We start from the raw sequence: 25572 nt of genomic DNA, 5'->3' as shown, positions 1-25572 counted from the left end.
TCAGGTGATTGAACATATGACAGAGGTTGCTCTTTGGGATTCAATTCCTGTCATCATTCCCTTCCTCCTTTAGCTATCTCCCTCCTCCACCTCCCCTCTGCCTGAAGCACACACACTGGTTTATGATTTTGCTCTCCCACATGACAGCTTTTCCATGTCAGCCCTATTTCCTTCACCCCTTCTGGTCTAATGCCTATTGGCTGCCGTGGCTGAACACAGAGGAGGGACAGGCCTTAGGTCCTCTATAATTACAGCCCATTCCTTTTTTGAAACTTTTCATCAAACTCTTAGGAGGGCATACATCACAGCTGAGCAGCATCTTCATTGCATCAGTTTTGGGAAATGGCTAGATCCAAACTCCTCTGATTTCCAAAACCACCCAGCTCACTTTGTTGGATAACTCTCCGTGGTGAAAGGGATCCTTGGTGTCAATGCAACCAACACAGAGGGCTTCCTCCTTCAAAAGGACTGGGAAGGTAACTGAATATCTTTAGGGCAGATAACTATCTTAGGGTTGTTATGCCTGCAGGATATTCTTTTTTAACAGGCTGTATATATTTTAAGTGGAAGACAGGAGTGCCTGGCGTGCTCTAGTCCATGGGGTCACGAAGAGTCGGACACGACTAAACAACTAAACAACAACAACAATATATTTTAAGTGTCCTATCCTTTACAAATATCTAATATTGTGGCTTGGGATGGAGGAGAAATATGATTCAATTTGCAATTAAAGGTGAATCTTTCCCAAACAATACATGAACCGAAACACTACCATCCTTCAAAATTTACACTTCTCTGAATTTTGCAGTGCAGTTATCCATCCAAGTAATGTGTACCAAGATGGTAAAGTTTTCATTAAAATGTATATAGTCATGAAAGTACTTCAGTTAGGGAAACTGCTTTGCAATAATAACAATATTAGGTTAAATTGCATACAAAAATGTGTATAGGAGGAGAAATTTGCACCCAAATGCTGATGAATTTCCATGAGGACTTGAATGAACAAATTCACAAACTGATACGGCAATGCGGAGGGGGGGGAGTGGGATGGGAAACTGAAATTGATACATTCTCCAGTCCTAATTATGGATGGAGTTTGATAGTGTGTCTTTTCTGGTGGCTGAACGAAACCATCTGTAATTGGGGGGGGGGGGGAATATGCTTTAAAAATGAATGGGGGTTCTGTGTGAATTGGGAATGGTGGAGAAATTCGTTCAGTTCTCATTTTAATGCAAGATTTTCAATTTTTCACTTTCCAATATAAAATGCAAACCGCAGCATAGCTATCCTTCAAAATATATACTCCTCCAATTTTTGTGATGCAGTTATCTCACAAAAGAAAATGTGTGCAAGAAAACCTATATTGGGGGAGTGTGTGAGGGAGAGGGGATGAGGGAGAGAGAGAGAGAAATTCAAAACCATATTATATTCAATATATGTATGTATGTATGTTGTGGAAATGCAGCAAATCGTACTGTGCTGAATATTAGAAAATTAAAAGACTAAGAGGAACAAAAAATGGCAGATTTGTACATTCCTAGCAGCACTTTTGTAGGAAAAATATGGTATGCATCCCTGTTCAATGTATACATACATACCGGTACATACATACATACATGGCAAGGAGCAGTAACTCACAGCATGAGCAGCACCGCAGGTTCAATCCCAAGCATCAGTGATCCTGTCAACAGGGAGGACCATAGTTCAGTAGCAGAGCATCTGCTTTGTATGCAGAAGGTCCCCAGTGTCTTTAAGTAGGGCTGGGAATGTTCTCAGCTTGGAACCATGGAGAGATGCTGCCAGCCTGTATGGGCAATGCCTAGATCATGGGTAGGCAAACTAAGGCCCAGGGGCCAGATCTGGCCCAATTGCCTTCTAAATCTGGCCCGCGGACGGTCCAGGATTCAGCGTGTTTTTACATGAGTAGAATGTGTCCTTTTATTTAAAATGCATCTTTGGATTATTTGTGGGGCATAGGAATTCGTTAATATTTTTTCCCCTCCAAAATATAGTCCGGCCCCCCACAAGGTCTGAGGGACAGTGGACCGGCCCCCTGCTGAAAAAGTTTGCTAACCCCTGGCCTAGATGGACTGAAGATTAATAAATAAATAAAAAACTGGTCACTGGTTGTCCAACAGACATTTTAACTGAACTTTGATTTCATAGTTTTAGCACACTTTTCATTTTCTTTCCAAGGAACTTCTTATACACCACTTAGAAATGATTGCAATTAAGTGGTTTATAAAATATTTAAATAAATAAATTACAGGCAGTTTCAGTGAACTGAAAATTACCCTTGTAGATTTATGCAGATGCACAGTCTCTTCTATGCCAAAGACACCTGAAACTTCAGTAAGTCAGAGAGAGAGAGAGAGAGAGAGAGAGAGAGAGAGAGAGAGACCTCTTTTTCTTTTTTTTCTTTTTTGGTTTGTGTACCCACATGGTACCCACAAATAGGATACAGAATTTTTGTCTCTTCCAGTTCCCGAAGTCTTTGTCACACCCTAAAGCAGGGATGGGGAACATATGACTCTCCGAGGTTTGGTTGGGCTACAACTCCCATCACTCCTGACCATCAGCCATACTGACTGGGGCTGATGGCACTTGGAGTCAAACGGTGATGAATAAATAACTCAGATGATAGAGCATGAGACTCTTAATCTTAGAGTCATGGGTTTGAATGCCACATTGGGTGGAAGATTTCTGCATTGCAGGGGGTTGGACTAGTTGAACCTCTTGGTTCCTTCCAGCTCTACAATTCTATGATTTTATGAACATCTGGAAGGACACAGCCCTATATGAACAATAATATGATCTGTATCCCAGCCCTATATGAACAATAATCAGTCCCAGGGAAATTCATGCAGAGTAACTGTTCAATATCACTGTTTCTCTCCTCTCCTGTAACTCAGAGAACTCATCCTTATCTTCCTTCCACAGGCAAGATCAGGAAAGATCTTTAGCTCCAGGTCCCACCAACAGACTCAAAACTTTGGCTAAGCTTTAAGGTTTCCATCGCAATGGGCAAATTTTCTGCTTTACCTGTTCTGACCTATTGCCTGGCCTGCCTCATCCTGAGAGTCTCCAGTCAGACAGCCATGAGCTTCAGGAATACCCCCATCCCCTTTGAGGTTCTGGATCAAGATAAAGCTTACAGTCTCATTCAGCCTGGAATACTTACAAACTCCAGAGCCACCGCCAACCATTCAGGCAACCTTATTGGAGATGCCATCACAGAGGGCCCACAGCTGTCAGTCATGTGTGCTAAGCCAACAGAAATCCGACAGGCCTTCAAGTACATTAACACGTTTGTGTCTTGCACGATCTTCATTGTGGGCATCATTGGGAATTCCACCCTCCTGAGGATCATCTACAAGAACAAATGCATGAGGAATGGGCCTAACGTCCTCATTGCTAGCCTGGCTCTTGGGGATCTGCTCTACATTCTCATTGCCTTGCCCATCAATGTATATAAGGTAAGGCCCCTCTTGGTCAGGGTGGGGAAAGAGGAAGAAAGCACTTATTACATCACTGCAACGCAGTGCCTGGGGAATCAAGACTCTTCAGCAATAAACAGTGATCACGAGTTAGGTGACTGCCATATATACTAGGTTGAAGATGGGACCTATCCAGGCATTCCAATTCCTTGTGCAAGGAGGGTGAGTGGGAGATGAGGCCCATTATTCCCATTCTTGTTAGCCTCCACAACTTGGAATAATAATAATAATAATAATAATAATAATAATAATAATAATAATAATAATAATAATAATTCATTACTTATACCCAGGCCAGGCCTTCCCAGCCACTCTGGGTAGATATTAAAAACAATAAAACATCAAACATTAAAAACTTCCCTAAATAGGGCTGTCTTCAGATGAGTTCTAAAAGTCATATAGTTGTTTATTTCCTTGACATCTGGTGGGAGGGCATTCCACAGGGCAGGTGCCACTACTGAGAAGGCCCTCTGCTTCCCTCCTTGCAGTGAGGGAACCACCAGAAGGCCCTCGGCGCTGGACCTCAGTGTCTGGGCTGAACGATGGGGGTGGAGACACTTCTTCAGGTATACTGGGCCGAGGCCATTTAGTGCTTTAAAGGTCAGCACCAACACTTTAAATTGTGCTTGGAAACCTACTGGGAGTCAATGTTGGTCTTCCAGGACTGGTGTAATATGGTCTCGGCAGCTACTCCCAGTCACCAGTCTAGCTGCCGCATTCTGGATTAATTGTAGTTTCCGGGTCACCTTCAAAGGTAGCCCCACGTAGAGAGGATAACTTCTGATATAGGAAAACTTTTCTGTTCCTGAGGGTCCCCATGCAGATTCAAAAACCTGGATCTCATGGTGTTCTAGGTTGCACAAGGAAATCCTCCATGAGCAGAACAGGTTGTCTGCTACATATGTTTGCCCCCCTGATCATGAATCACAGTTGGTGCAAGGGCCAGAGCAAGCACACTCATCCCCACTCTACGTGACCTAATTGTGAGGGTTATTAGAACACCATATTAGGGGTAGCATGCAACACTCAAAAGATGCTTCTCTTTTGGGTAACATGAGGAATAGGGAAGAAATCCGATTTGGCTCACTTTTTAAGGTGAACCTACCTAATTAACACTTTCTGAAACTGTAACACAGACATCCTTAGGAATGCTCCAGATTTAGCAGTGCTGTTCCCTAGTCCAACAGTGTGTCTAAGAATGCATATACAGTACTAGAATAAAGCATGCATGAAAAAGCACATGTTGTGGAAAATAACATTTTTTAAAAAAATATATTTGAGAACATTGTAAAAAATGTGTATGCTAATCAGAAATTTGCACTGAAATGCTGATGAATTTTCATGACTCCCCCCCCCCATAAGAAACGTATGTGGAAATTTGGAGAACTGCAGATACGATTGGAAAAACAAACTGAGAGAAACCAAAATTGGAAGATATGCCCATCTATACCCTCATATTATGTAAATTTGTGTCCTCTTTTCTTATGAGCTATAAGTGCTTGCCGCATGTTGGGGAAGACACAAGCACAGCAGTTTTTTTTCTGTTTTGAGAGTAATTTATTTGGGGGAACATTTAGACACTGGATAACTCCCCTTTTCTCTGAAATGGTATAGAGTGACCATTAACAGATAAGTGAAGTCATGTACACATTGCCATTTAAAGAGGACTTTCCTTGCCCCACCCCCTAATATGACCAATAAGTCCAGAGCAGGGCTTCCCAAACTTGGGTCTCCAGCTGTTTTTGGACTACAAATCCCATCATCCCTGGCTACTCATCCTGCTGGCTAGGGATGGTGGGAATTGTAGTCCACAAACAGCTGGAGACACAAGTTTAGGAAACCCCAGTCCAGAATTCAAAATTCCCCACTACACCATGGTGCAGAGATGGGCGGTTCAGAAGCATTTTAGGAAAGCTTGGTGTTTATTTCCAAGCAGAAGCATCCCTCTTTGAACTCCTTTCTTAGCCCTGCAGCTGAGGACACAATCAAGCTACTGTTTTGCATCTGAGAGCCAGAAGTTGGTCATATGTCAGAGAAGCAGCAAAACTCGGCTTTCGCATGTACTCAGCTGGGAAGCCTCCAGTGCAAAATATTTATGTGAGATGTAACTGTTTGTGCAGGCTGACTTGGTTATTTCAAGTTGTTTTGGATGTTAGCCAAGGCACCTCCTGATTACAATTAATCAGGAGGTGCCTTGGTGAGGAGCCAGAACAGTTGTGGACACATGGCATGTGAGTGTAGGGTCTCCTTCATGGGGACTTTTTTTGAAAGGGCTGCTACTCCTGCTTGCCTTCTCTGAAATTGGTACAGCAGCAACAGCTTATACAATCTGACCTTTGGTTCATCTTGCTTAGTGTTGTCTACAATGACTGGCAGGATCTTTCCAGGGGTTCAGGCAGGAGTCTCTCCCAACCCTGCATGGAGATGTCAGGGATTGAACCTGCGACCTTCTGCTTGCAAGGCAGATACTGTCACCACTGAGCTATGGGCCTTCCCAAGAACTGCCCTCCTCTCTATTTCTAGATGCAGAGATCTTTGTACATCCCTTGACTGACAGAGAGAAGGAACAGAAAGTTGAACAAAATCTTCCCTATGTTAAAGAAGAAAGGAGTGGTTTTATGAAAGAGAAAAGATGAGATTAAGTTAGATCTTTAATTTCTCTGCCAATTTCCCATGAAGGAGATGGAAGCAGTTCACAATACAGTGGTACCTCAGGTTAAGAACTTAATTCATTCCAGAGGCCCGTTCTTAACCTGAAACTGTTCTTAACCTGAGTTACCACTTTAGCTAATGGGGCCTCCCGCTGCCGCCGTGCTGCCACCCCACAATTTCTGTTCTCACACTGAAGCAAAGTTCTTAACCCGAGGTACTATTTCTGGGTTAGCGGAGTCTGTAACCTGAAGCATCTGTAACCTGAGGTACCACTGTATACAAAATAGAAGCAGCAATCATGAATGCAATTGTAGATTGAATTAACTGAAGCGTAGTGTCCAGATCACAGGAAGTAAGTGTTCTGACTTAGTTCTGCATTTTTTATGCAGCCTAGGGATAAGTAAGTCTTTTTCACTTTCTCTCTGTTTCTTACTTTTTCAGTTTTCCAGTTTTAAATTCAGTTCAGATGCATTTCTTCATCAGTCTGCAATTTATTTACAGTGGTACCTTGGGTTACATTCGCTTCAGGTTACATACGCTTCAGGTTACAGACTCCGCTAACCCAGAAATAGTACCCCGGGTTAAGAACTTTGCTTCAGGATGAGAACAGAAATCGTGCAACAGCAGGTTAAGAACGGACCTCCGGAACGAATTAAGTACTTAACCCGAGGTACCACTGTATTTTTAAAAGAACAATCTTCAAGGAAATTCATCAGCGTTTCTCCTAAAATACACTCCCCCCCCAAAAAAAAAACCCCATAATGCATTTTGTATACTATTTTCACTAACAATTAATTCTATTGTTTTTATGGATCACTGTTGTGATGCCATGATGCCAAAAGTTTTTTATGCCCCCCAGGCTTGGCCCCATTTTATTTATTTATTTATTATTTTTTAAAATAACGATTTTTAGAGGCTGCTTCCATAGGCCCCCTGCTGTGATACTGTGCTGCCAGAGGGGTTTTGTGGCATGTGTCCATTTTTTAAATAAAAAAATAGCAATTTTAAAAATTCAAAAATATTTTTAATTAATTTTTTTAAAAAAATATGCATTTACTGCCCACTCTGAGAAGTAGCCCGCTGTGATGACACAAGGTCTTTGTGCCCTCAAGCCAGCCCTAATTTTTCTCCATTTGAAAATAGTGGTGGTGGTCATGGTCATAATTTTACTGACCACTGACCACTCCCATAGATCCACTGCTGAGATTCAGTGGTGCCAAGTGTGCTATGTGACCCCTCCAAGATGAGCATTAGCTATCTGAAATATACTCGGAGTCGAGAGTGGATTTCATGCTCTTTATTCAGCTCATAGTGGTGAGGAGGAATGGAAGTTCCCCCAGAATGTCTGCTTTATATACATTATTTACACAATGGGCCCCACGTGATTGGCTAATTCCAGGATTCTCCTGTAGGCCAATCAGGTTGTGGATTCACTTCCACCTGGAGCTGGATTGGGTGGCTCCTGTGGACCAATCAGATTGCTGCATTCTGGATCCTATTGTTCTAGGACCAATCAGACTGCTGCATTCTGAATCCTATTGTTCTAGGACCAATCAGACTGCTGCATTTTGGATTCTATTCAACTCAGTACATAACACTCTCCATGGTTTCAGATGGGAAATGGACATATTTCAGTAGCAGAGCATCTGCTCTGCATGCAGAAGTCTCCAGGTACAATCCTCAGCCTCTGCACATAGCGCTGGGAAAGACTCCAGCCCGAAACCCTGCAGTACTGACAGTCAGTTTAAACAATATTGAACAGGATGGGCTAACTGCCTGACTTGGTATAAGGCAGCTTACTCTGTTTCAGGTGGGAGTCTTTTCCGGCTTTGCTAGGAGATAATGGAGATTGAAGTTAATGCCTTCCTCGTGCAAAGCATGCACCTTGCCCCTAAGCTCCTGCTGCTACTCAAAGCCCCTGTCTTGCAAGCAACCAGAGTCTGCCTCCTTTCTGTACACCCATGTACAGCCCACGTCTTCAGTGCCTGCATAGGCTGGGTATCAGGAGCACCTTCTCTGACCTTCCGATCACAGGAACGTAGGAACATCAACACAGCATTCCCGAGGAATAGGTCCTGGTGCAGTGGACTCGCATTTGCTCATGTGAGCACCTAAAACACAGCAGAGTAACGGGAGCAAAGCTGTGGAGGTTTTGTTGCATATCTAATATGTTTCTTCTAATTAAACAAATAAAAGAACACACATGTATGAGAGAAACAGCTCTCTCATACTGCCATCTTGTCTCTAGACAGGTCAAAGAAAAAGACACACAGTGCTAGGGATGGAAATCTGGAAGAGTAGCTTCTGTCCCCTCCTTTCTCTCAGACAGAAAGTAAAACAAACATGACCTGGTGATCCTTGCAATGGGAGGGATGAAAATGCTGACACCTCCTCCCTGTACCCAGAAGATAAGCAAATGAATTGTTTGTTTTTCTAGCCCTCATGCAATTTTTTTCTGGAGCAGTCTAAAGGCTAAATCAATTCATGACTGCTACCATTTCTATCTCTAAGGGGTGAAATAAGGGGTGAATGGGTGGGAATGAATGTCTGAAAGCTTTCCGAAGTGCCATGCACACCAAAAACTAACATCTCAAGGATAAAGATCAGCAGATCCCTTTCCCTGCCTTGACATATTAGCTTTCCATATGCAGGAAGGGTTTTGTTATGTACTGAAGTTCTCATCCTGGGCCAGCAGGGGGATACTGTAGATAGTTTTCACTCAGATCCACATATGCAAATAAGGAATTGAAAGTGACGTTCAGTGATTGGATAGTTACAGAAAGTTGTTACTGTTGCTTTGTAGTGGAGCTCTATATAAGCAGGTTGGCTGAACCCTTCAGTCCAGTTCTGTTCTGGACCTGTGAATAAACAAGAGCTGTTTGAATAATCACTATGTTGTCTGATATGTTCACCCACAATTTAACAGGTTTATTATTATTATTATTATTATTATTATTATTATTATTATTATTATTATGGTCCGATCTGCACTAAACATATAAAGCAGCATCATGCAAATTTAAACAGCCATAGCTTCCCTCCAAAGCATCCTGGGAAGTGTAGTGCTGAGAGCTGTTGGGAGAACCCATTCTCCGCAGAAGCCTGCAGTTCCCAGAGTGTCCTAGAGAACAGGATTGGTTGTTAAACCACTGGGAATTGTAGTTCTGGGAGGGGAACAGGGGGTCCTGTAACAGCTCTCTTTGCCCTTAATAAACTACAATTCCCAGGATGCTTAGGGGGTGGGAAACAATGACTGCTGAAATAGTATCTTAGCCCTTTAAATGTATGGTGCAGATGGAGCCTGTCATACCCATTAGACCCATTGAAATGGACTGAGGTCCATTTATTTCAGTGGGTCTACTCTGTGACTAATGTTGGCTATCACCTATAGTCCAAGAATGGCTAATTTTAGCTGTTTCCCATGGCTTAGAACTTCAAGCTGAGTTACTCATGGAAGTTCATTCCTGCACCAAAGCTCAAAGTCTTAATAGGCTATGTATGACAACTGTTCTATAAACCGGACAAGTTGTTCAGGACCTAACACAAAGAGGAAATCTCATTCTGGTTGTTGAATGGATATCCTAACTGTTATGCAATTTATTTCATTAATCCACATTTTATTATTTACCGTATCCGTGTAATCCAATATTTAGCGTGAACTGAAACAAAACTTTCCAGTCTAATTCAAAGTAAACCAGTCTGGTAATCAGATTTCCAAGACAGCTGATTCACTGATTTAAGAGCTTTTTAAAAAAGGAAAGAGGAACTTCCTCAGCCAGCAAATCATTTCTGAACATGTAAGGAGAGCTTTCATAAATTCTTCTAACAGTTTTCAAAACTGAGATGTTTTACCTTTATAACTATTTTGTTTCCAAAGTTCATTCATCTAATGATCAGAAATTATTTTCTGCTTTTCAGCTGACATTCTTCAAAATACATCTGACTGATATTTTACATATTTGTTCCATGAGCAGAACACTTGCATTTCATACAAGAACTTGCAGATTTATTTTTTTCTAGGGAAGAGGCTACACATAGCCAGAATGGTATTGTTAGACTCATAGGGACTCATAGGGATGCAGGTGGCGCTGTGGTCTAAACCACTGAGCCTCTTGGGCTTGCTGATTGGAAGGTCGCGGTTTGAATCCCCACAGCGGAGTGAGCTCCCGTTGCTCTGTCCCAGCTCCTGCCAACCTAGAAGTTCGAAAGCATGCCAGTGCAAGTAGATAAATAGGTACCTCTGTGGCGGGAAGGTAAATGGCATTTCCATGCGCTCTGGCTTCCGTCACGGTATCCTGTTGCACCAGAAGTGGTTTAGTTATGCTGGCCACATGACCCAGAAAGCTGTCTGTGGACAAACACCGGCTCCCTCAGCCTGAAAGTGAGATGAGCGCCGCAACCCCATAGTCACCTTTGCCTGGACTTAACTGTCCAGGGGTCCTTTTCCTTTTACCTTTACCTTACTAGTTGGGCTCAGTAGTGACTGATGCCCATTGTGACTGGTCCTCCACAGTCCTCCCCCCATTCACTACTGCCTGTGGCACTTCAGATGTGATTGGGCTCTGAATCCCATCAGCCAGATCTATAGCAGCCAATGGTCAGGCACACTAGAAGCTGCAATGAAGAAATATCTGGAGGGCCACAGATTCCCCATCTCTAAACTAGATAAACCAATTGTCTGACTCTATATGAGGCATTTTTATATGTTCATTAAAGTGATCTTGTACAGAGCAGTTGCTGCACCACTGAGTCCCTCCATGTTTGCTACTAGGGCGAGGGGATGTTTAGCATTTTTGTGTAGCATTTTGTTGTTGGCTAGCTTTGAATGGATGGGCATCAATTCAGCCTAGAACACCTACACAACAGAAAGAGGTGATACAATGGTGAAAGTTCAGAATGGGACTGTAGACTACAACCAAGGAACATTTCTGAATATTAAAAAGTACTCCTGGCAACCAGAAAGCCGGGGTGGGCACCAAATTGTCAAAGGCTGGTGTATAGGTTTGCCTGATACCCCTACACATGCAAAGAAATGAGTTCAAAGTTATAGGAATCCAGTTCTCCGCTGAGATGGCATGCTAATGATGTGTTTCCCCTCTTTCAGCTGCTTGCAGAAGACTGGCCTTTTGGTGTGCAGGTGTGCAAATTGGTGCCATTCATTCAGAAGGCCTCCGTTGGCATCACAGTCCTCAGCCTCTGTGCTCTCAGCATAGACAGGTAACAGACCACCTTTGTTGCCTCCTGTCAAGCCTGGTTAATTAGGTCCATTCAGCCATTCACTTAGCCAGCCCTACCTATACAATTCATTGACCCTCTTCAGTCTTCCCTGAACACTGTGGTGGATAATCTTTTCAGCCCGGTGGAGCTACACTGTCTTTAGAGGAGGAATGTGGTCCTGCAGATGTTGCTGGGCTGAAACTTCCACCTTCAACTCCCCTGCTGTATTTTCTCCATGCATTGTGTGGGAGTTTTCAGATGTGAGCAAAATATGTGTGCAGCAGGGAGGTTGGACTAGATGACTCTTCTGGTCCCTCCCAACTCTACAGTTCTATGATTCCATGATTCCATTTGCTTTTTCCTGGGCTGCACATGGCAGGTATAGAGCTGTGGCCTCTTGGAGCCGGATCCAAGGGATTGGCATCCCCATGTGGAAGGCTGTTGAGGTGACCCTAATCTGGGCAGTGGCGATCATCCTAGCTGTCCCTGAAGCCATTGCTTTTGACTTGGTGGAACTGAATTACCGTGAACAGACGCACTGGGTCTGCATGCTGGCCGCTGAACAGAAATCCAGCTTCATGACGGTATGTTCTCTCTTGTTCAGCCAGATGATTTGAACAACCAAGGGAAGGGATGGGCCAGACTGTCAATTACGGCTTCTCATTTCCCCTATTTTAAATTCAGCTCCCCACATTTGCGCATCAGCTTGTGAATTCTTATTTTGTAAAACAGTTCTCATAGAAATTCACCAGCTTTTTTTGGTGCAATTTCCCCCTTGTTTATACATTTTTATATGCAATTTTCCCTAATATAAATATTGTTGTATATCGGGGGCGGGGGGTTGAGGTTGGATTAGATTACCCTTGTGGGCCCTTCCAACTCTACAACCCTATGATTCCATGATTCTGGTTTGGTTTTTTCCTGGGCTGATCATGGCAGGCACAGAGCTGCATTTTTGTATGCTATTTTCAGAAATGTGTACCTTTACATGCACACTTTAGTTTATGCATTTATTTATTATTTTACGCATTGTTTGGATGGAGAACCGCATTCCTAAAATTTGGACCATTGGGAAATTTGAACAATGGCTGTGTTTTGGTTTGCATATTGCTTCGGAAAATGTGACTTGTGTAAATTTGCCATTAAATGCAAACTGAATCAAAGTGTGTATTCTTATGTTAAAAGTGTGCCCCAAATGCATACAATGAGATGATTCCATTTGCTTTTTCCTGGGCTGCTCATGGCAGGTATAGCGCTGTGGCCTCTTGGAGTCGGATCCAAAGGAATGCATACAATGCGTACAATGAGTTGGAGCAGGGCAGAATAGCATGCAGTTAACGTATCATAAGAACATATGAATAGCACTTGATTTCTTGGAGAAATCAGGCCAAAGGAACCCCATTTGGTCCAGCCTCCTTTTCTCACAGTGGCCAGCCAAATGCGCAAGAGATGCCCGAAAGCAGAACCTGAGCACAACTCACCCTCCCCTCCTGCAGCTCCTAGCAACTAGTATTCAGAAGCATTACTGCCTCTGACATTGGAGGCAGAGTATAGTCATCATAGTTAGTACCCATTGATATCCAATGGGATGCAATGGCACATCATGGGAGGGGAGGGAATGGAACAGCTGAGTAACTGAATGCCAGTGAAACCAGAACATGTTGGAATCAAAGGCTCAGTCCATCTCTGGTCTTCATGTGTTCCACAGGTGGTATAGGGACAAATGTCCCCCAGGCAATCCCACCCTCCACACAACAGCTAACAACTCCCTTGGAGAGGCAGCTGCTTTCATACCTTCCTTCCCTTCCATCTGCAGTTCTACAAGGATGTGAAAGATTGGTGGCTTTTTGGCTTCTACTTCTGCCTGCCTCTGGCCTGCACTGGCGTCTTCTATTCCCTCATGTCATGTGAGATGCTGAGCAAGAGGAATGGCATGAGAATAGCACTCAACGACCACATGAAACGGGTGAGGTCCCCCAACCAAGGCTCAAGGGAACAAACCCTGTTCCTTGGCTTAGATGCAAGGAATGACGTCAGGCCACCAGCCCACATGGCCAGGCTTTGCCTGCTCTGTCTGGCAGTGGCTTTCATAAGAAAATAAGAAGAGCTGTGGTAGATCAGGCCAAAGGCCAAACTGGTGTTGTCCCATGGGTCAACCAGGTGCCTATGGGAAGCTCACTAGCAGGAACTGAGTGCAAGGTGCCCAGAAGATGGCCTGCTAACTGAAATCTCTTTCATTGCAGTAGGGAGCCTGTGACTCTATGGCCATGTTTGGGCTCCGCTGCCCATCGTCTGTGCTCATTGCCTGTATCTGGGGTGGAGAGCCACAGCTGGAGATGCCATGGAATGAACATCTGAATGAATAGTGGCCTGTCCTCTGAATTTTAGAAGTATGCTCTGATACAGAGGTGGGCTTTCTGGTTGGACAGCCTGTCTCCCTCATGCAACTGGTGAAATATGAACATCCTTCCCTTTCTTCCATTCCTGGCATGCAGGACTCTGAGGGTGTTCTGAATATTCCCTAATACCAGAATATGGTAGTCATCTGAAGTGCTAACATCATGCAGTGGTTAGAGAGTTCCTTAGCTTTCATGAGGTTGTTGTGGAGATTAAGAGAGGAGGTGGGGATCTGTGCATGCCACCTTGAGCTTCTTGGAGAAAAATGTGGTTCATAAATGCAATTAAAAAAAATAATTTCAGAAAGAGATTCCATCACAGCTTCTTGTGTTCTGGAAGAGTCAGTTCAGACTTCAGGCTGGACTATTATTATTATTATAACTATTATTATTATTACTCACTGGAACTGTCCGAAGTCCTGCATTTGTGGGCACAGTAACATAGTAAAGCAACTCCTTGGTCTCTGCTTCTGTACATCACTCAGCAAATAGCTGAACTTTCAGCTCATAGTAGTGCAGGATGAACAACAGAGAAACCAGGGTGTGAAACAGCAGTGGGGAGCAGAAAGACAGGAAAAGACAGGGCTTGGGTGTGAAGAATATGGTTGATGGTATTTATTGATGTCTTTACCATGTTATACACATGCTCATGTCATCTTTGCCTTTTGTTGCTTCTTCATTCATTAACTTCAATGACTGGACTGCTGGTATTCCAGCGCCGGGAAGTAGCCAAGACAGTGTTCTGCCTTGTGGTGATATTCGCCCTCTGCTGGCTACCTCTCCATCTCAGCAGGATCCTTAAGAAGACCATTTATAGTCAACAAGATGCTGATAGGTGTGAACTGCTTAGGTAAGCTCAATATCAGAAGCTCCTTATTTTCTTCTTGGTGGTGGAAGAGATCTCTACCCTCCCTGAGATTAAAGAGGCCTTTTCCGATGAGATCGGGCGTGTTCAGGGTAGTATGGCCGTAGACATTACCCAAAGACATTTAAAGTTACCTCTTGGGATTTTTATTTGTTTGTTGCATTTATGACCTGCCTTTCCATTAAAAAAATTTCTAAGGCAATGATCAACAAAAAATATTTTGGAATTTAAAGTCCCACACTGGTTGTCACCATTAGAGGTAATGTCGGTAAAGAATATTAACATGAGGCCAAATTGGAGTGAGTTGGTAATGAAAGAGGGGGAGAAATGGAAATTGAAGCCATACGAACAAGTTAAGGAGCATGTCTATGATTGGCTGCACTATTTTCAGGCAAATGCAATGTTTAATAAAGATCTTAAAGAGAGGGGCTATACAGAAAAAGTGTCTAAATTTCAATCAGAAATAATTGATAATGATTCTAAGATAATTTCAAAAATGTATAAAATACTTTTGGAATGGCAAACAAAAGATGAGGAGATAAAGTCGGTCATGATTAAGTGGGCCAAAGACTTCGGTTATAATATACAGTTGGAGGATTGGGAAAAGGTATGGAATGAAAACATGAAATTTACTGCATGTACGGCACTAAAGGAAAACATAATGAAGATGGTATACAGGTGGTATATTACACCGGTAAAATTGGCAAAAATGTACAAGACATGTAATAGGTGCTGGAAATGCAAAGAAAAAGAAGGAACTCTCTTTCATATGTGGTGGGATTGCAGGAAAGCGAAGGGGTTCTGGGAAATGATTTATAGTGAGTTGAAAAGGATGCTTAAATATTCGTTTGTTAAGAGACCAGAAGCCTTTCTGTTAGGAATAACAGGAAGAGAGATAAAAAGACGGGATTATAAACTGTTTCAGTACACTGTCACAGCAGCAAGAATACTGATGGCCCAGAGGTGGAGACAAGAGGAATTACCGACTTTGAATGAATGGAGGATGAAACTCATAGATTATGCAGAATTGGATAAAATGACTGGAAGAATAAGATATCAGAAAGATCAAAAATTCATCAAGGACTGGGGAAAGTTTATGGAATATCTGGAAACTATATGTGATGAACAAACAACGCTAGTGGGTTTTAAAGAGACTTTGTAATATTTTAAGGTATATTGCAAGACAGAATTAGAGGTGAAAGGTTAATGGTAAATCGGCAATATTATATAGAAAATGCGGGAAAATAAGAAAAATGGAAGATTGAGGGAGGTGCTGGTGGAAGTTTAAAAAACTGTTAATCTGTAATTATCTGTAATTATGGTTGTAATTAATACTAGTAAAAAGAAAACTGAATAAAAATTTAATTGCAAAAAATAAAATAAAATAAAGAGGCCATTTCCAGTGTTAGAAATACAGGTAGCCACTTCATACTGATTTGGACCACTGGTTCATCTAACTCAGTATTGTCCACATTACTCTTAACTAAAAGCAAGATGTATGGGTGGTCCATATGGTGATATGGTGTAAGGGGTGAAGGAATGCAAGAGGTATAAGGGGATCCTCCAACATATAGGGCTTTCAGACTTACTCATGAGCTGTTGATAATGCATTTTCAATCCGTTACCCCTGAGGATGTGGACAGGCTGCTTGGACGCGTGAAACCAACCACCTGTCTCCTTGATCCTTGCCCATCCTGGCTAATAAAAGCAAGCCGGGAAGGGCTGGGCGATGGGCTCTGTGGGGTGGTGAATGCTTCCCTCTGTGAGGGAACATTCCCAGACCCGCTGAAATAGGCGGTCATTAAACCGCTTCTTAAAAAACCATCTTTAGACCCGGCCAGTATGGCCAACTATCGCCCAGTCTCAAATCTTCCATTCTTGGGCAAGGTGATTGAGCGTGTGGTTGCTGAACAACTCCAGGCACGCCTGGAGGATGCGGACCATTTGGATCCCTTCCAATCAGGGTTCAGGCCTCATCATGGGACTGAAACTGCCTTGGTCGCACTGGTTGATGATCTCCGGCGAGCTAGGGGCAAAGGTGAGAGTTGTTTCCTAGTTCTGCTGGATCTCTCAGCGGCCTTTGATACAATCGACCATAACATCCTTCTGGACCGTCTAGAGGGGTTGGGAGCTGGGGGCACTGTTATACAGTGGTTTCGCTCCTTCCTCCTGGGCCGTGTCTAGAAAGTGGTGGTGGGGGATGAGTGTTCAGACCCCTGGGCTCTCACTTGTGGGGTGCCTCAGGGTTCCGTCCTCTCCCCCATGCTTTTTAACATCTATATGAAGCCGCTGGGAGAGATCATCAGGGGGTTTGGACTGGGTGTCCATCAATATGCAGATGATACCCAGCTCTACCTTTCTTTCAAATCAGAACCAGTGAAGGCGGTGAAGGTCCTGTGTGAGTGCCTGGAGGCGGTTGGAGGATGGATGGCGGCTAATGGATTGAAGTTGAATCCTGACAAGACAGAAGTACTGTTTTTGGGGGACAGGGGGCGGGCTGGTGTGGAGGACTCCCTGGTCCTGAATAGGGTAACTGTGCCCCTGAAGGACCAGGTGCGTAGCCTGGGAGTCATTTTGAACTTACAGCTGTCCATGGAGGCGCAGGTCAGTTCTGTATCCAGGGCAGCTGTCTACCAACTCCACCTGGTACGCAGGCTGAGACCCTACCTGCCCCGCGGACTGTCTGGCCAGAGTGGTGCATGCTCTAGTTATCTCCCGCTTGGACTACTGCAATGCGCTCTACGTGGGGCTACCTTTGAAGGTGACTCGGAAACTACAGCTAATCCAGAATGCGGCAGCTAGACTGGTGACTGGGGGCGGCCGCCGAGACCACATAACACCGGTCTTGAAAGACCTACATTGGCTCCCAGTACGTTTCCGAGCACAATTCAAAGTGCTGGTGTTGACCTTTAAAGCCCTAAACGGCTTCGGCCCAGTATACCTGAAGGAGCGTCTCCACCCCCATCGTTCTGCCCGGACACTGAGGTCCAGCGCCGAGGGCCTTCTGGCGGTTCCCTCATTACGAGAAGCGAAGCTACAGGGAACCAGGCAGAGGGCCTTTTCGGTGGTGGCGCCCGCCCTGTGGAATGCCCTCCCATTGGATGTCAAGGTGATGGACAACTACCTGACATTCAGAAGACATCTTAAGGCGGCCCTATTCAGGGAAGCTTTTAATGTATGATATTTTAGTGTTTTTTGGTTTCTGTGGAAGCCGCCCAGAGTGGCTGGGGAAACCCAGCCAGATGGGCGGGGTACAAATAATAAATTATTATTATTATTATTATTATTTTGATCACTGAGATTTCCAGGCAAGACCAGTGTCAAATGTTGGCATTGCTCGGTACTTTATGCTGGCCCACACCTCTGCTGGGAACCCACTGCCGAACTCTGGAGACTCCCAGGGCACAGGAAGTTGCCTTTGTACAAAGTCATACTATTTGCCCATTTAATCCAGCACTGCCAACTCTAGAGGTAATTACAAGCACCCGCTATCTGATAATCTTAAGAGGTGACAACAGGGGGTTGAATCTCACACCATTGACATATGAAGCATGTGCTGTCAGCCACAGCCCTTTCTACAAAGTTTGCATGATGGTGGCCATAAGAATTGTCAAAGGATTGAAACATGCAGCTGCCATCATGCTCCCTTCTGACAGCACTGACTCTCCATTCTCTTCTCCACTCCAGCTTCCTTCTGGTCATGGATTACTTTGGCATCAATATGGCTTCGCTCAACTCCTGCATCAACCCTGTGGCTCTCTATTTTGTCAGCCGGAAGTTTAAGAATTGCTTTCAGGTAGGATTGGGATTGTGCTTATGGAGGTGCAGAGGAAATGTCCAAGTGCCCCAGCCAAGTTGTTACCGGGACGAGGAGGAGAAAACTTTATTGGGGCTAATTCTCTCTCTCTCTAGTGCAGATGTCGTTGTTGTTATTGTTATATTTTATTACTGAGCCTTCACCCTAGGGCAGGTTGTGATCCAAACACATTAATATTAAAACAAAATACTGCACAATATTATGAACAGATGTTGCTGAACTACAACTGCCATCATCATAGATTTCACAGAACTGTAGAGTTGGATGGGACCCTAAGGTTCATCTTTTCCAACCCCCTACATTGCAGGAATCCTGCCCATAACCATCTCTGGGTGAGCTCAAACCACTAAAATTCTGATGAACAGCCAGACGCACTGACCCATTGTACCACTGTCATTGACCGTTGTCCCTGGGCATTGACCATGCTTGGTGGGACTGGTAGGAGTTGTAATTCAGTTACATCTGGAGGGCAAAAAAGTTCCCACACCTGTTCTTGTTCTTCAATACATTTGCACATGCAGAACGAGTATCATCAGAAGTAAACATTACCCAAAGACACTTAAAGTTACCTCTTGGGATTTTTATTTGTTTGTTGCATTTATGACCTGCCTTTCCATTAAAAAAATGTCTAAGGCAATGATCAACAATAAAATCCGCAATAAAATAATATATAACCCTTTTAACAAATAAGCACCACAATTAATCAGATGAAATATATCAAAGTGCTGTTGCAGTAGAGGCAGTGAGTGAGAGGAACCCAAAGGACTGAAACTGGCACACAGTTTTCTTATCACAATGTTAATTGAGTCCAAAGGTCAAAAAGCCAGATTTGCAATTTTTTCAACATCCTGAAAAAATATCTCAAGGACAGCACAGAATGCAATATTGTCTTCATCTTGGCCTGCCCTTGGTAGTGTTGTCCCTGCCTCTCTCTCGGATGGGGACCTTGGTAGAGCCTTTATTTATTTATTTATTCATTACATTTTCAGCCCAACCTTTTCTCCTCCCAAAGAGCTCATGCTGGCATCTATGGTTTTCCCACTCCTCATTTTATCCTCACAACAACCTTGTGAGGTAAGCTAGACTAAGGAAACAGTGACAGGCCCAAGATCACCCACTGAGCTTTATGGCTAAGCAGCTATTTGATCCTGGTCCAACACTCTAGCCACCATACCCTGCAGGTTTATCATCTTCCTAGGGCTGTGGTGTAGGGTGGTTCTTCATAAGCCCTAAACATCTCTGGTTTCTTTCTCATAGTCATGCCTTTGTTGCTGGTGCCAGAGACCAGCTCTTGGCATTGCACCAACAGATGACAAGGGCTCTGTTGGGAAGTGGAAAGCCAACGGGCAAGAATTGGGCCTCGATCGGAGCAGCTCCCACCTGAAGTACAGCTCTTCGTAGACAAGGGGGTAAAGAAGAGAAGGGTCCACCAGGACTATGGAGATGGCCAGCCTGATTTTCCTTGTGGTTCCCCTTCAACTTCTCTGCTTTATTCTGGAAGGAACTGGCAGTTTCACCACCCAGCCCTTTGAAAAGATCTTGCTCACCTGATGTTCCTTAGCCCCTTATTGCTTCCTTAACCCCACCCAATTAATGAATCTTTCTCTCTTTCTGAACAGCAGAATGCCTCATAAAAATAAATGGCAGGTTGGAGCAGACCAAAGGCGCTTATAGTCTAGAGGTGGGGAAATTCAGGCCTCTCTGGCTGGTTGCTGATGCTCTCCCATGCTACACACCCCAACAGCCTTGCTTTGCACCCTCCTTGGCAGCTTTTGCCTGCTGAGAATGAGTCCCTGAATGAACTTTGATTGCGCTCCTTACCTGCCTGGATGGAGAGAGAGATGAGTAGGGGTGAGTGTGTGAAACCTTTGAAACATGCATAGCTGGAAAGTAGCCTACTATTCAAAGGTAAGAGTCAAATTCATTGTTATGCCCACTTTTGCTGCCCATTTGCATGTGGCCCTGTAAGGTTGCCTAATGGCGAATGTGGCCCTTGAGCTGAAAAAGATTCTGCACCCAAAGATGCAGTTGATGTATTAGGTTCCAATTTTCCCTAGATATCAAATAAGGGCACAGTTGGAGAGAGGGAGGACATGGAGAACAGGAAAGCAGAATGGATGTGGTTCTGGAAGTGACAGAATTCTGGAAAGGAACTGGACAATATAGCAGATTCCCTGCTCCCTCTTGCCTAAAGCTGGGTGGGTAGATCTGTAGCTAGGGATGGGAGGGAGAGAAATCTTATTCAATTCATGTTTAAAGCCAAATCTATCAAATTCACAACATCTGAAGCAGTATGAGAACCAAAACACAGCTGTCCTTCTGAATTTGCATGTGTCCAGATTCTCCAGTCAGTTTTGCAGCCAAACAGTGTTTACAAAAATGCATGTATCAGGGGGGCAGTGTGCATAAAAATTGAATATATTGGTGAAGATAACATAAAAAATGCATGTGTTAGTCAAAACTGAAGGCAAAAATGTGTTTATTAGGCACTAATACACTGAAGAAATTTCATGAGAATCCTTTGGGAAAAGATTTTTGCAAATTGCTGCATAAATGTGGGAAACTGAACTTAAGATGAGGAAAATGAGAAAGTGAAAGAACTAAAACTGAGAGTTATTTCCATCCCTTTCCATAGCAGAGCAGACTGTTTGGCTATGGATTAGGGTGAAGTGGTGGTAGATTTCCTGCTATGGCTCGTGCCTCTCCTACTTCCCCCTTTCACCCCTAGTCATCCCTACACTCCCAGGTTTCTATCTTGCACATGTGCAGGTAGGGATGAGGGAGAAATTTGATTTCGTTTGCATTTACAGGCAAACTTACTTGATTCATACTTTCTGAAACAGTAGGTGAACTGAAACTCAGCCCTCCTTCACAATATTAGCAAGTCTCTAAATTTTGCAGCAGTTTTTCACCCACATTTAATTTAACACACACCCATAAACATGATAATAGCATACAAACATGTCTTACATTAATGGGAAATGCTTTGCAAAAAAATGTGTGTATCAAGCAAGATTGCTTACAAATATGTGTATATGAGCAGAAATTCACACTGAAATGCAGATGAATTTTCATGCAGATTTTTTTTTAATGCTAACCGATATGTAAATAGGGAGAACCAAACTTGAGGTTAGAAAATGTGTCCTTGGACTATTGTACTTCCTTTTCGATGGAAGACAGAGTTGCATGTATAGAAAACCTCTGATTCCAATATAGCTGACTGCAATCATTATCTGTTGCTCCACCCACTTTTGTCTCTGGCCCCACCCATTCCTGGCATGTAGGCCTTGGAAGGTTGGCCAAGATGGAATGTGGTCCTAAGGCTGAAAAAGGTTCCTCACATTCTTCTTCTTCTTTGGCAATCACTTCTAGCCAAGTAGGATTGTCTTCCATAAACAAGGTTTTAACAGTGAGTCTGTAAGTGACTGTGGAGGCCAATTCTGAATCCACATGTCCTTCCACAGTGGGGGCATAGGTTTCCTGGCAGGAGTAGATCATAAACACATGGACAATAACAGTGCTCCACCTACTGTGTCATCACTTCCAGAATATGGGTGGTATTCAAATACAGTCGTACCTTGGTTTTCAAACAGCTTAGTTCTCAAACGTTTTGGCGCCCAAGCTCCGCAAACCAGTGACTGTTCTGGTTTGAGAACTATTTTTGGAAGCTGAACATCCAATGGGGCTTCCAATTGGCTGCAGGAGCTTTCTGCAGCCAATCAGAAGCTGCACCTCGGTTTCTGAATGTTTTGGAAGTCAAACGGACTTCCGGAACTGATTCTGTTCAACTTCAGAGGTAACACTGTATGTTCTACTCAGAGTGGCTCTATTGAAATTAACGTGTAATTTAATTATGTCCATTCATTTCAGTGGATCTACTCTGAGTAAAACTTAGTTGAATGCTGCTTTGCATATGTGACATCACTTTTTGTGAGCTGAAGCCACCAAGAAAGCAAACTATGAGATTGGAATGGGAATGCCTCTCCCACTGTAATGCTTTTGTGATCCACCATAGTCATTTTGTTTCATCAGCTTCTTTTCGCCTCTTCTCCTGGACTGCTTGGCTCTGAAGATAGCTCAGTCTTCTTTATTTTGCATTTTGCTAGCCTGCTGGTGTTTCAGTGCTTACCTATGTGAGTGTGTTTGTGTAGACAGTAGCTTATCTCTCATGCATGTATATATTATATATTGTACAGAAAACCATGTAAGCTTTCGGACTTCAATAAGGTAACTGTGAAACAGTTACAGAATCTATTCGAGATTAAGTCTTCAGTCCTATGCCCACTTAACATTTAACTCAGTGGGATTTGCTTCTGAGTTATATATAATGAGTTCATATAATCACAGTACAAGTAAACTCTTAAGGGCTGTATCCAGCGAAGCTGACCCACAGAAATTAATGGACACGGCTAATTTAGCTCCGGTAATTTCAGTTGGCCTACTCCGAGTAGGATTTCGTTGGATACATTCCTAAGCTTCTGCTAGACAAGATAGTGCTGTGATTTAAGAATGACAAGCAGCTGTAATTTGCTACAATATGACTGGTTTCCATTCGCATCAGGTAGATGTTCAAGGGTACCAATGAGATTTGAAACTGTTACATTTGTGAATGTGATCAACTCATGCGCTGGTGATCAGCACCACACCCGGGCCTCCTTTTCCAAGTATTTTGAAAAGGATTTCTTTGCAACAGAATGAACGTATCATAATTTTGGGTTGTGACTTTATTCTGTAGTGTATGTAGCCGTGATATATATTATGCTGAATTGCAATTAAAATTTCATTGACTGTGCCTCAAACCTTTTTCTGGCCAATATGCTGACTGGCAGTTGCAAGCATTAGTAGTAATGGCAGAAGGCCTTAGTCATCCCCATCCATACTATAAGCCATCTACTTCCTAATTGCTTGGATATAATTTATTCTATTTCTCTGTTTGTGATGGCTGGGTGCAAGGGCTTTTGCATAACTAGCTGAAAACAGCACCACCCATTCTGCAAGGATTCCCACAGATGTCGGGAACTCCAAGCTTTATAAAAGTACAGAATGTGAGGTTGGGGGACCTGAGGCAGGAGCACCCAGAGTGTTCAACACAAATATACTGAGTGTATACTAAGTGGCCATGGAATGCTGGCTGGTTGGGTCAGAGAACTGGGTGCTGGGTTGCACTGCCTCAGATACATCTCTCCCAAAGAGGGGGAAATACATCTGGAAGGTGGGGAGTGGAGGCTGGTCCATTAGGGCAAATAGATCACTGCCTCACAAACTCAACCTGCTTTCTTACTTGCAGCCAGTTCAGAGGGTGGCTCTGGCTGTGTGCTTCCTCCTTCTTAGCCTTGGTGTTCCCCTTGCAAAATTCAGCAGGATGGGGAGGAAACTAGAAATTGTCAAATCTGCCTGCTGTTGGTTCTGGCTCCACCTGCTGTTGGGCTCCTTCCTTTCCACCCAACCAGTTGCAATGAGCAACAGCCACCACTAGTTAGGTGATTTCGCATCCCTTCCCAGCAACTGTGCACTCAGCCTGAAGTCATTATCCTGCATCCCTTTGCACAAAAAAGAAAACCCTTGCAGGGAGGAAGTCACCATGCTGCAGTTTTGCCAAGTCGTTAACTCTGTCAGTCTTCCAAGAAGTCACTTCCTCAGCAGAAGTGAATGTGAAATACTAACTTGAACTAGGAAGGAGCGTTATTCAGAAATACCTAGTTTGCTTCCTGACCTAACATCTGCATAAGCAAAGCACACCATCAAGCCACTTCCAGGGCCATGTTGGTCAATTTGTAGGTGAAGGAACAATTGTACGGCAAATGGTGACATTCATACCCCTGTCATTCTCCCAGCTTAGTGTGAATAAAATATTTCCCTATATGAAAGATTTAGAAGGATTCTTATTAATGGTTACATGGGCCTGGGAATCTACTAAATACTTCATACTGCTATCTAATTCATCCCTCTCGTGTGTGCCTCTGGAGAATGCAAACATAGTGCAGACAATCCCATGAGCCCCAGTGGCTGACATGGGAAGGAGAAAGTATGCTCAGCACGTACCATGTACCGTATTTTTCGCCCTATAGGACACACTCTTTCCCCTCCAAAAATGAAGGGGAAATGTGTGTGCGTCCTAGGGGGCGAATGCAGAGCTCCCTGCAGTCCCAGGGCGAGCGCAGCTCTGCGCAGCCATCCGGAGCGGGGCGCGAAGTCGCACCCGCCTCCCGATGGCTGCACAGAGCTGCCTGCTGTCTTGGGGTGAGCTGCCTGCATTCCGAAGCCTGGGGAGACCGGCGCGACTTACCGCTGGCCTCCCTAGACTTGCGGATAGCAGGCTGTTCTCGGGGCTGGGATTGGGGGAAGCTCGGGCTTCTCCTGCGCCAGCCCCGTGCCTGGGGGGAAAAATAATTTTTTCCCCTTTATTCCCCCCCCAAAAAAAACTAGGTGCGTCCTATGGGGCGGTGCGCCCTATGGGGCGAAAAATACGGTAATTGCAGGGCTTATCTGAACATGTTTTAAGCTGCCATACAAAGTCCAGAACATTGTCTCATGAGAAAAATCATAAACAGATTGTGGGTTAATTTTGTTGCACAACAGATTGCATGTGCACCCTGTTGTGCAGTAAGCTTTCACTATCACAGCTGATTGGATTCCTCTTCTGTGCAACACTGACACTCGCTTGCTAGCACAACAGCCATTGTGCTAGCCGACAAAGAGCACTGGATGCAGCCGTTTGTCAACAATTACTGGTGAACTGTTCTGGTTCCAGGTTGTGGAGCTACTGAGGGGGCACCATGGAGGATGAGTCAGCTTCACTGCCAGGTGCTGCAACAACTCTCCCTCATCACTGCTCCCATCTGCTTGTTTGCCATGCAGAGAGCAAGCAGGCAGTGACATCTGCTGATCCTCTCTCTCACCACCGTCTGGGCCAAAGTGAAAGGCAGGTGAACAACCAGGAGGTTCCAATGGTGAGGTGGAGGCCGGGCCAGGGGTCCCTGTCAGGCTATCAGCAGGTGCCTGGCCATTGCTAGTGATGTGAATAAAATCTCCTTTTTGGTGCTCCTAGTACCACAGACAAGTTGGCTCAGCTTCCTTGTGTCATTGACCTGATGCTTTCTTGCTACCAGATATGAAACAATAATTTTT

At 44.0% G+C, this 25572-nt stretch overlaps 1 protein-coding gene and 1 long non-coding RNA gene across 2 annotated transcripts; one reads left to right on the top strand and one right to left on the bottom strand.

The window, feature by feature from the left end:
- Positions 1-244: 244 nt before the first annotated feature.
- On the top strand, positions 245-23243 carry LOC308579167 (endothelin receptor type B-like). Its single transcript, XM_081179980.1, has 8 exons — positions 245-476; positions 2941-3476; positions 11254-11366; positions 11746-11950; positions 13183-13332; positions 14479-14612; positions 18315-18423; positions 19702-23243. Exons 2-8 carry the CDS (start codon positions 3021-3023, stop codon positions 19843-19845), a joined length of 1311 nt encoding a protein of 436 aa, XP_081036106.1. The 5' UTR covers positions 245-476; positions 2941-3020; the 3' UTR covers positions 19846-23243.
- On the bottom strand, positions 21448-24513 carry LOC308579168. Its single transcript, XR_014004324.1, has 2 exons — positions 22365-24513; positions 21448-22268 (listed from the first exon to the last, which is right to left on the bottom strand). It is a non-coding gene; the product is annotated as an uncharacterized lncRNA (long non-coding RNA).
- Between the last annotated feature and the right edge of the window lie 1059 nt (positions 24514-25572).

This window comes from Podarcis bocagei (assembly GCF_964188305.1).
Source record: "Podarcis bocagei genome assembly, chromosome: Z".
NCBI lineage: Eukaryota > Metazoa > Chordata > Lepidosauria > Squamata > Lacertidae > Podarcis > Podarcis bocagei.
Note: the sequence above shows the minus strand (reverse complement) of the source record. Positions and strands in the feature narration are given on the sequence as shown.

Coding starts and splice junctions, on each gene's coding strand:
- LOC308579167 (XM_081179980.1), top strand. CDS start 3,021: ATGGGCAAATTTTCTGCTTTACCTGTTCTGACCTATTGCCTGGCCTGC. Junction 11,951..13,182: donor AGAAATCCAGCTTCATGACG/GTATGTTCTCTC, acceptor TTCCATCTGCAG/TTCTACAAGGATGTGAAAGA. Junction 18,424..19,701: donor AGTTTAAGAATTGCTTTCAG/GTAGGATTGGGA, acceptor TCTTTCTCATAG/TCATGCCTTTGTTGCTGGTG.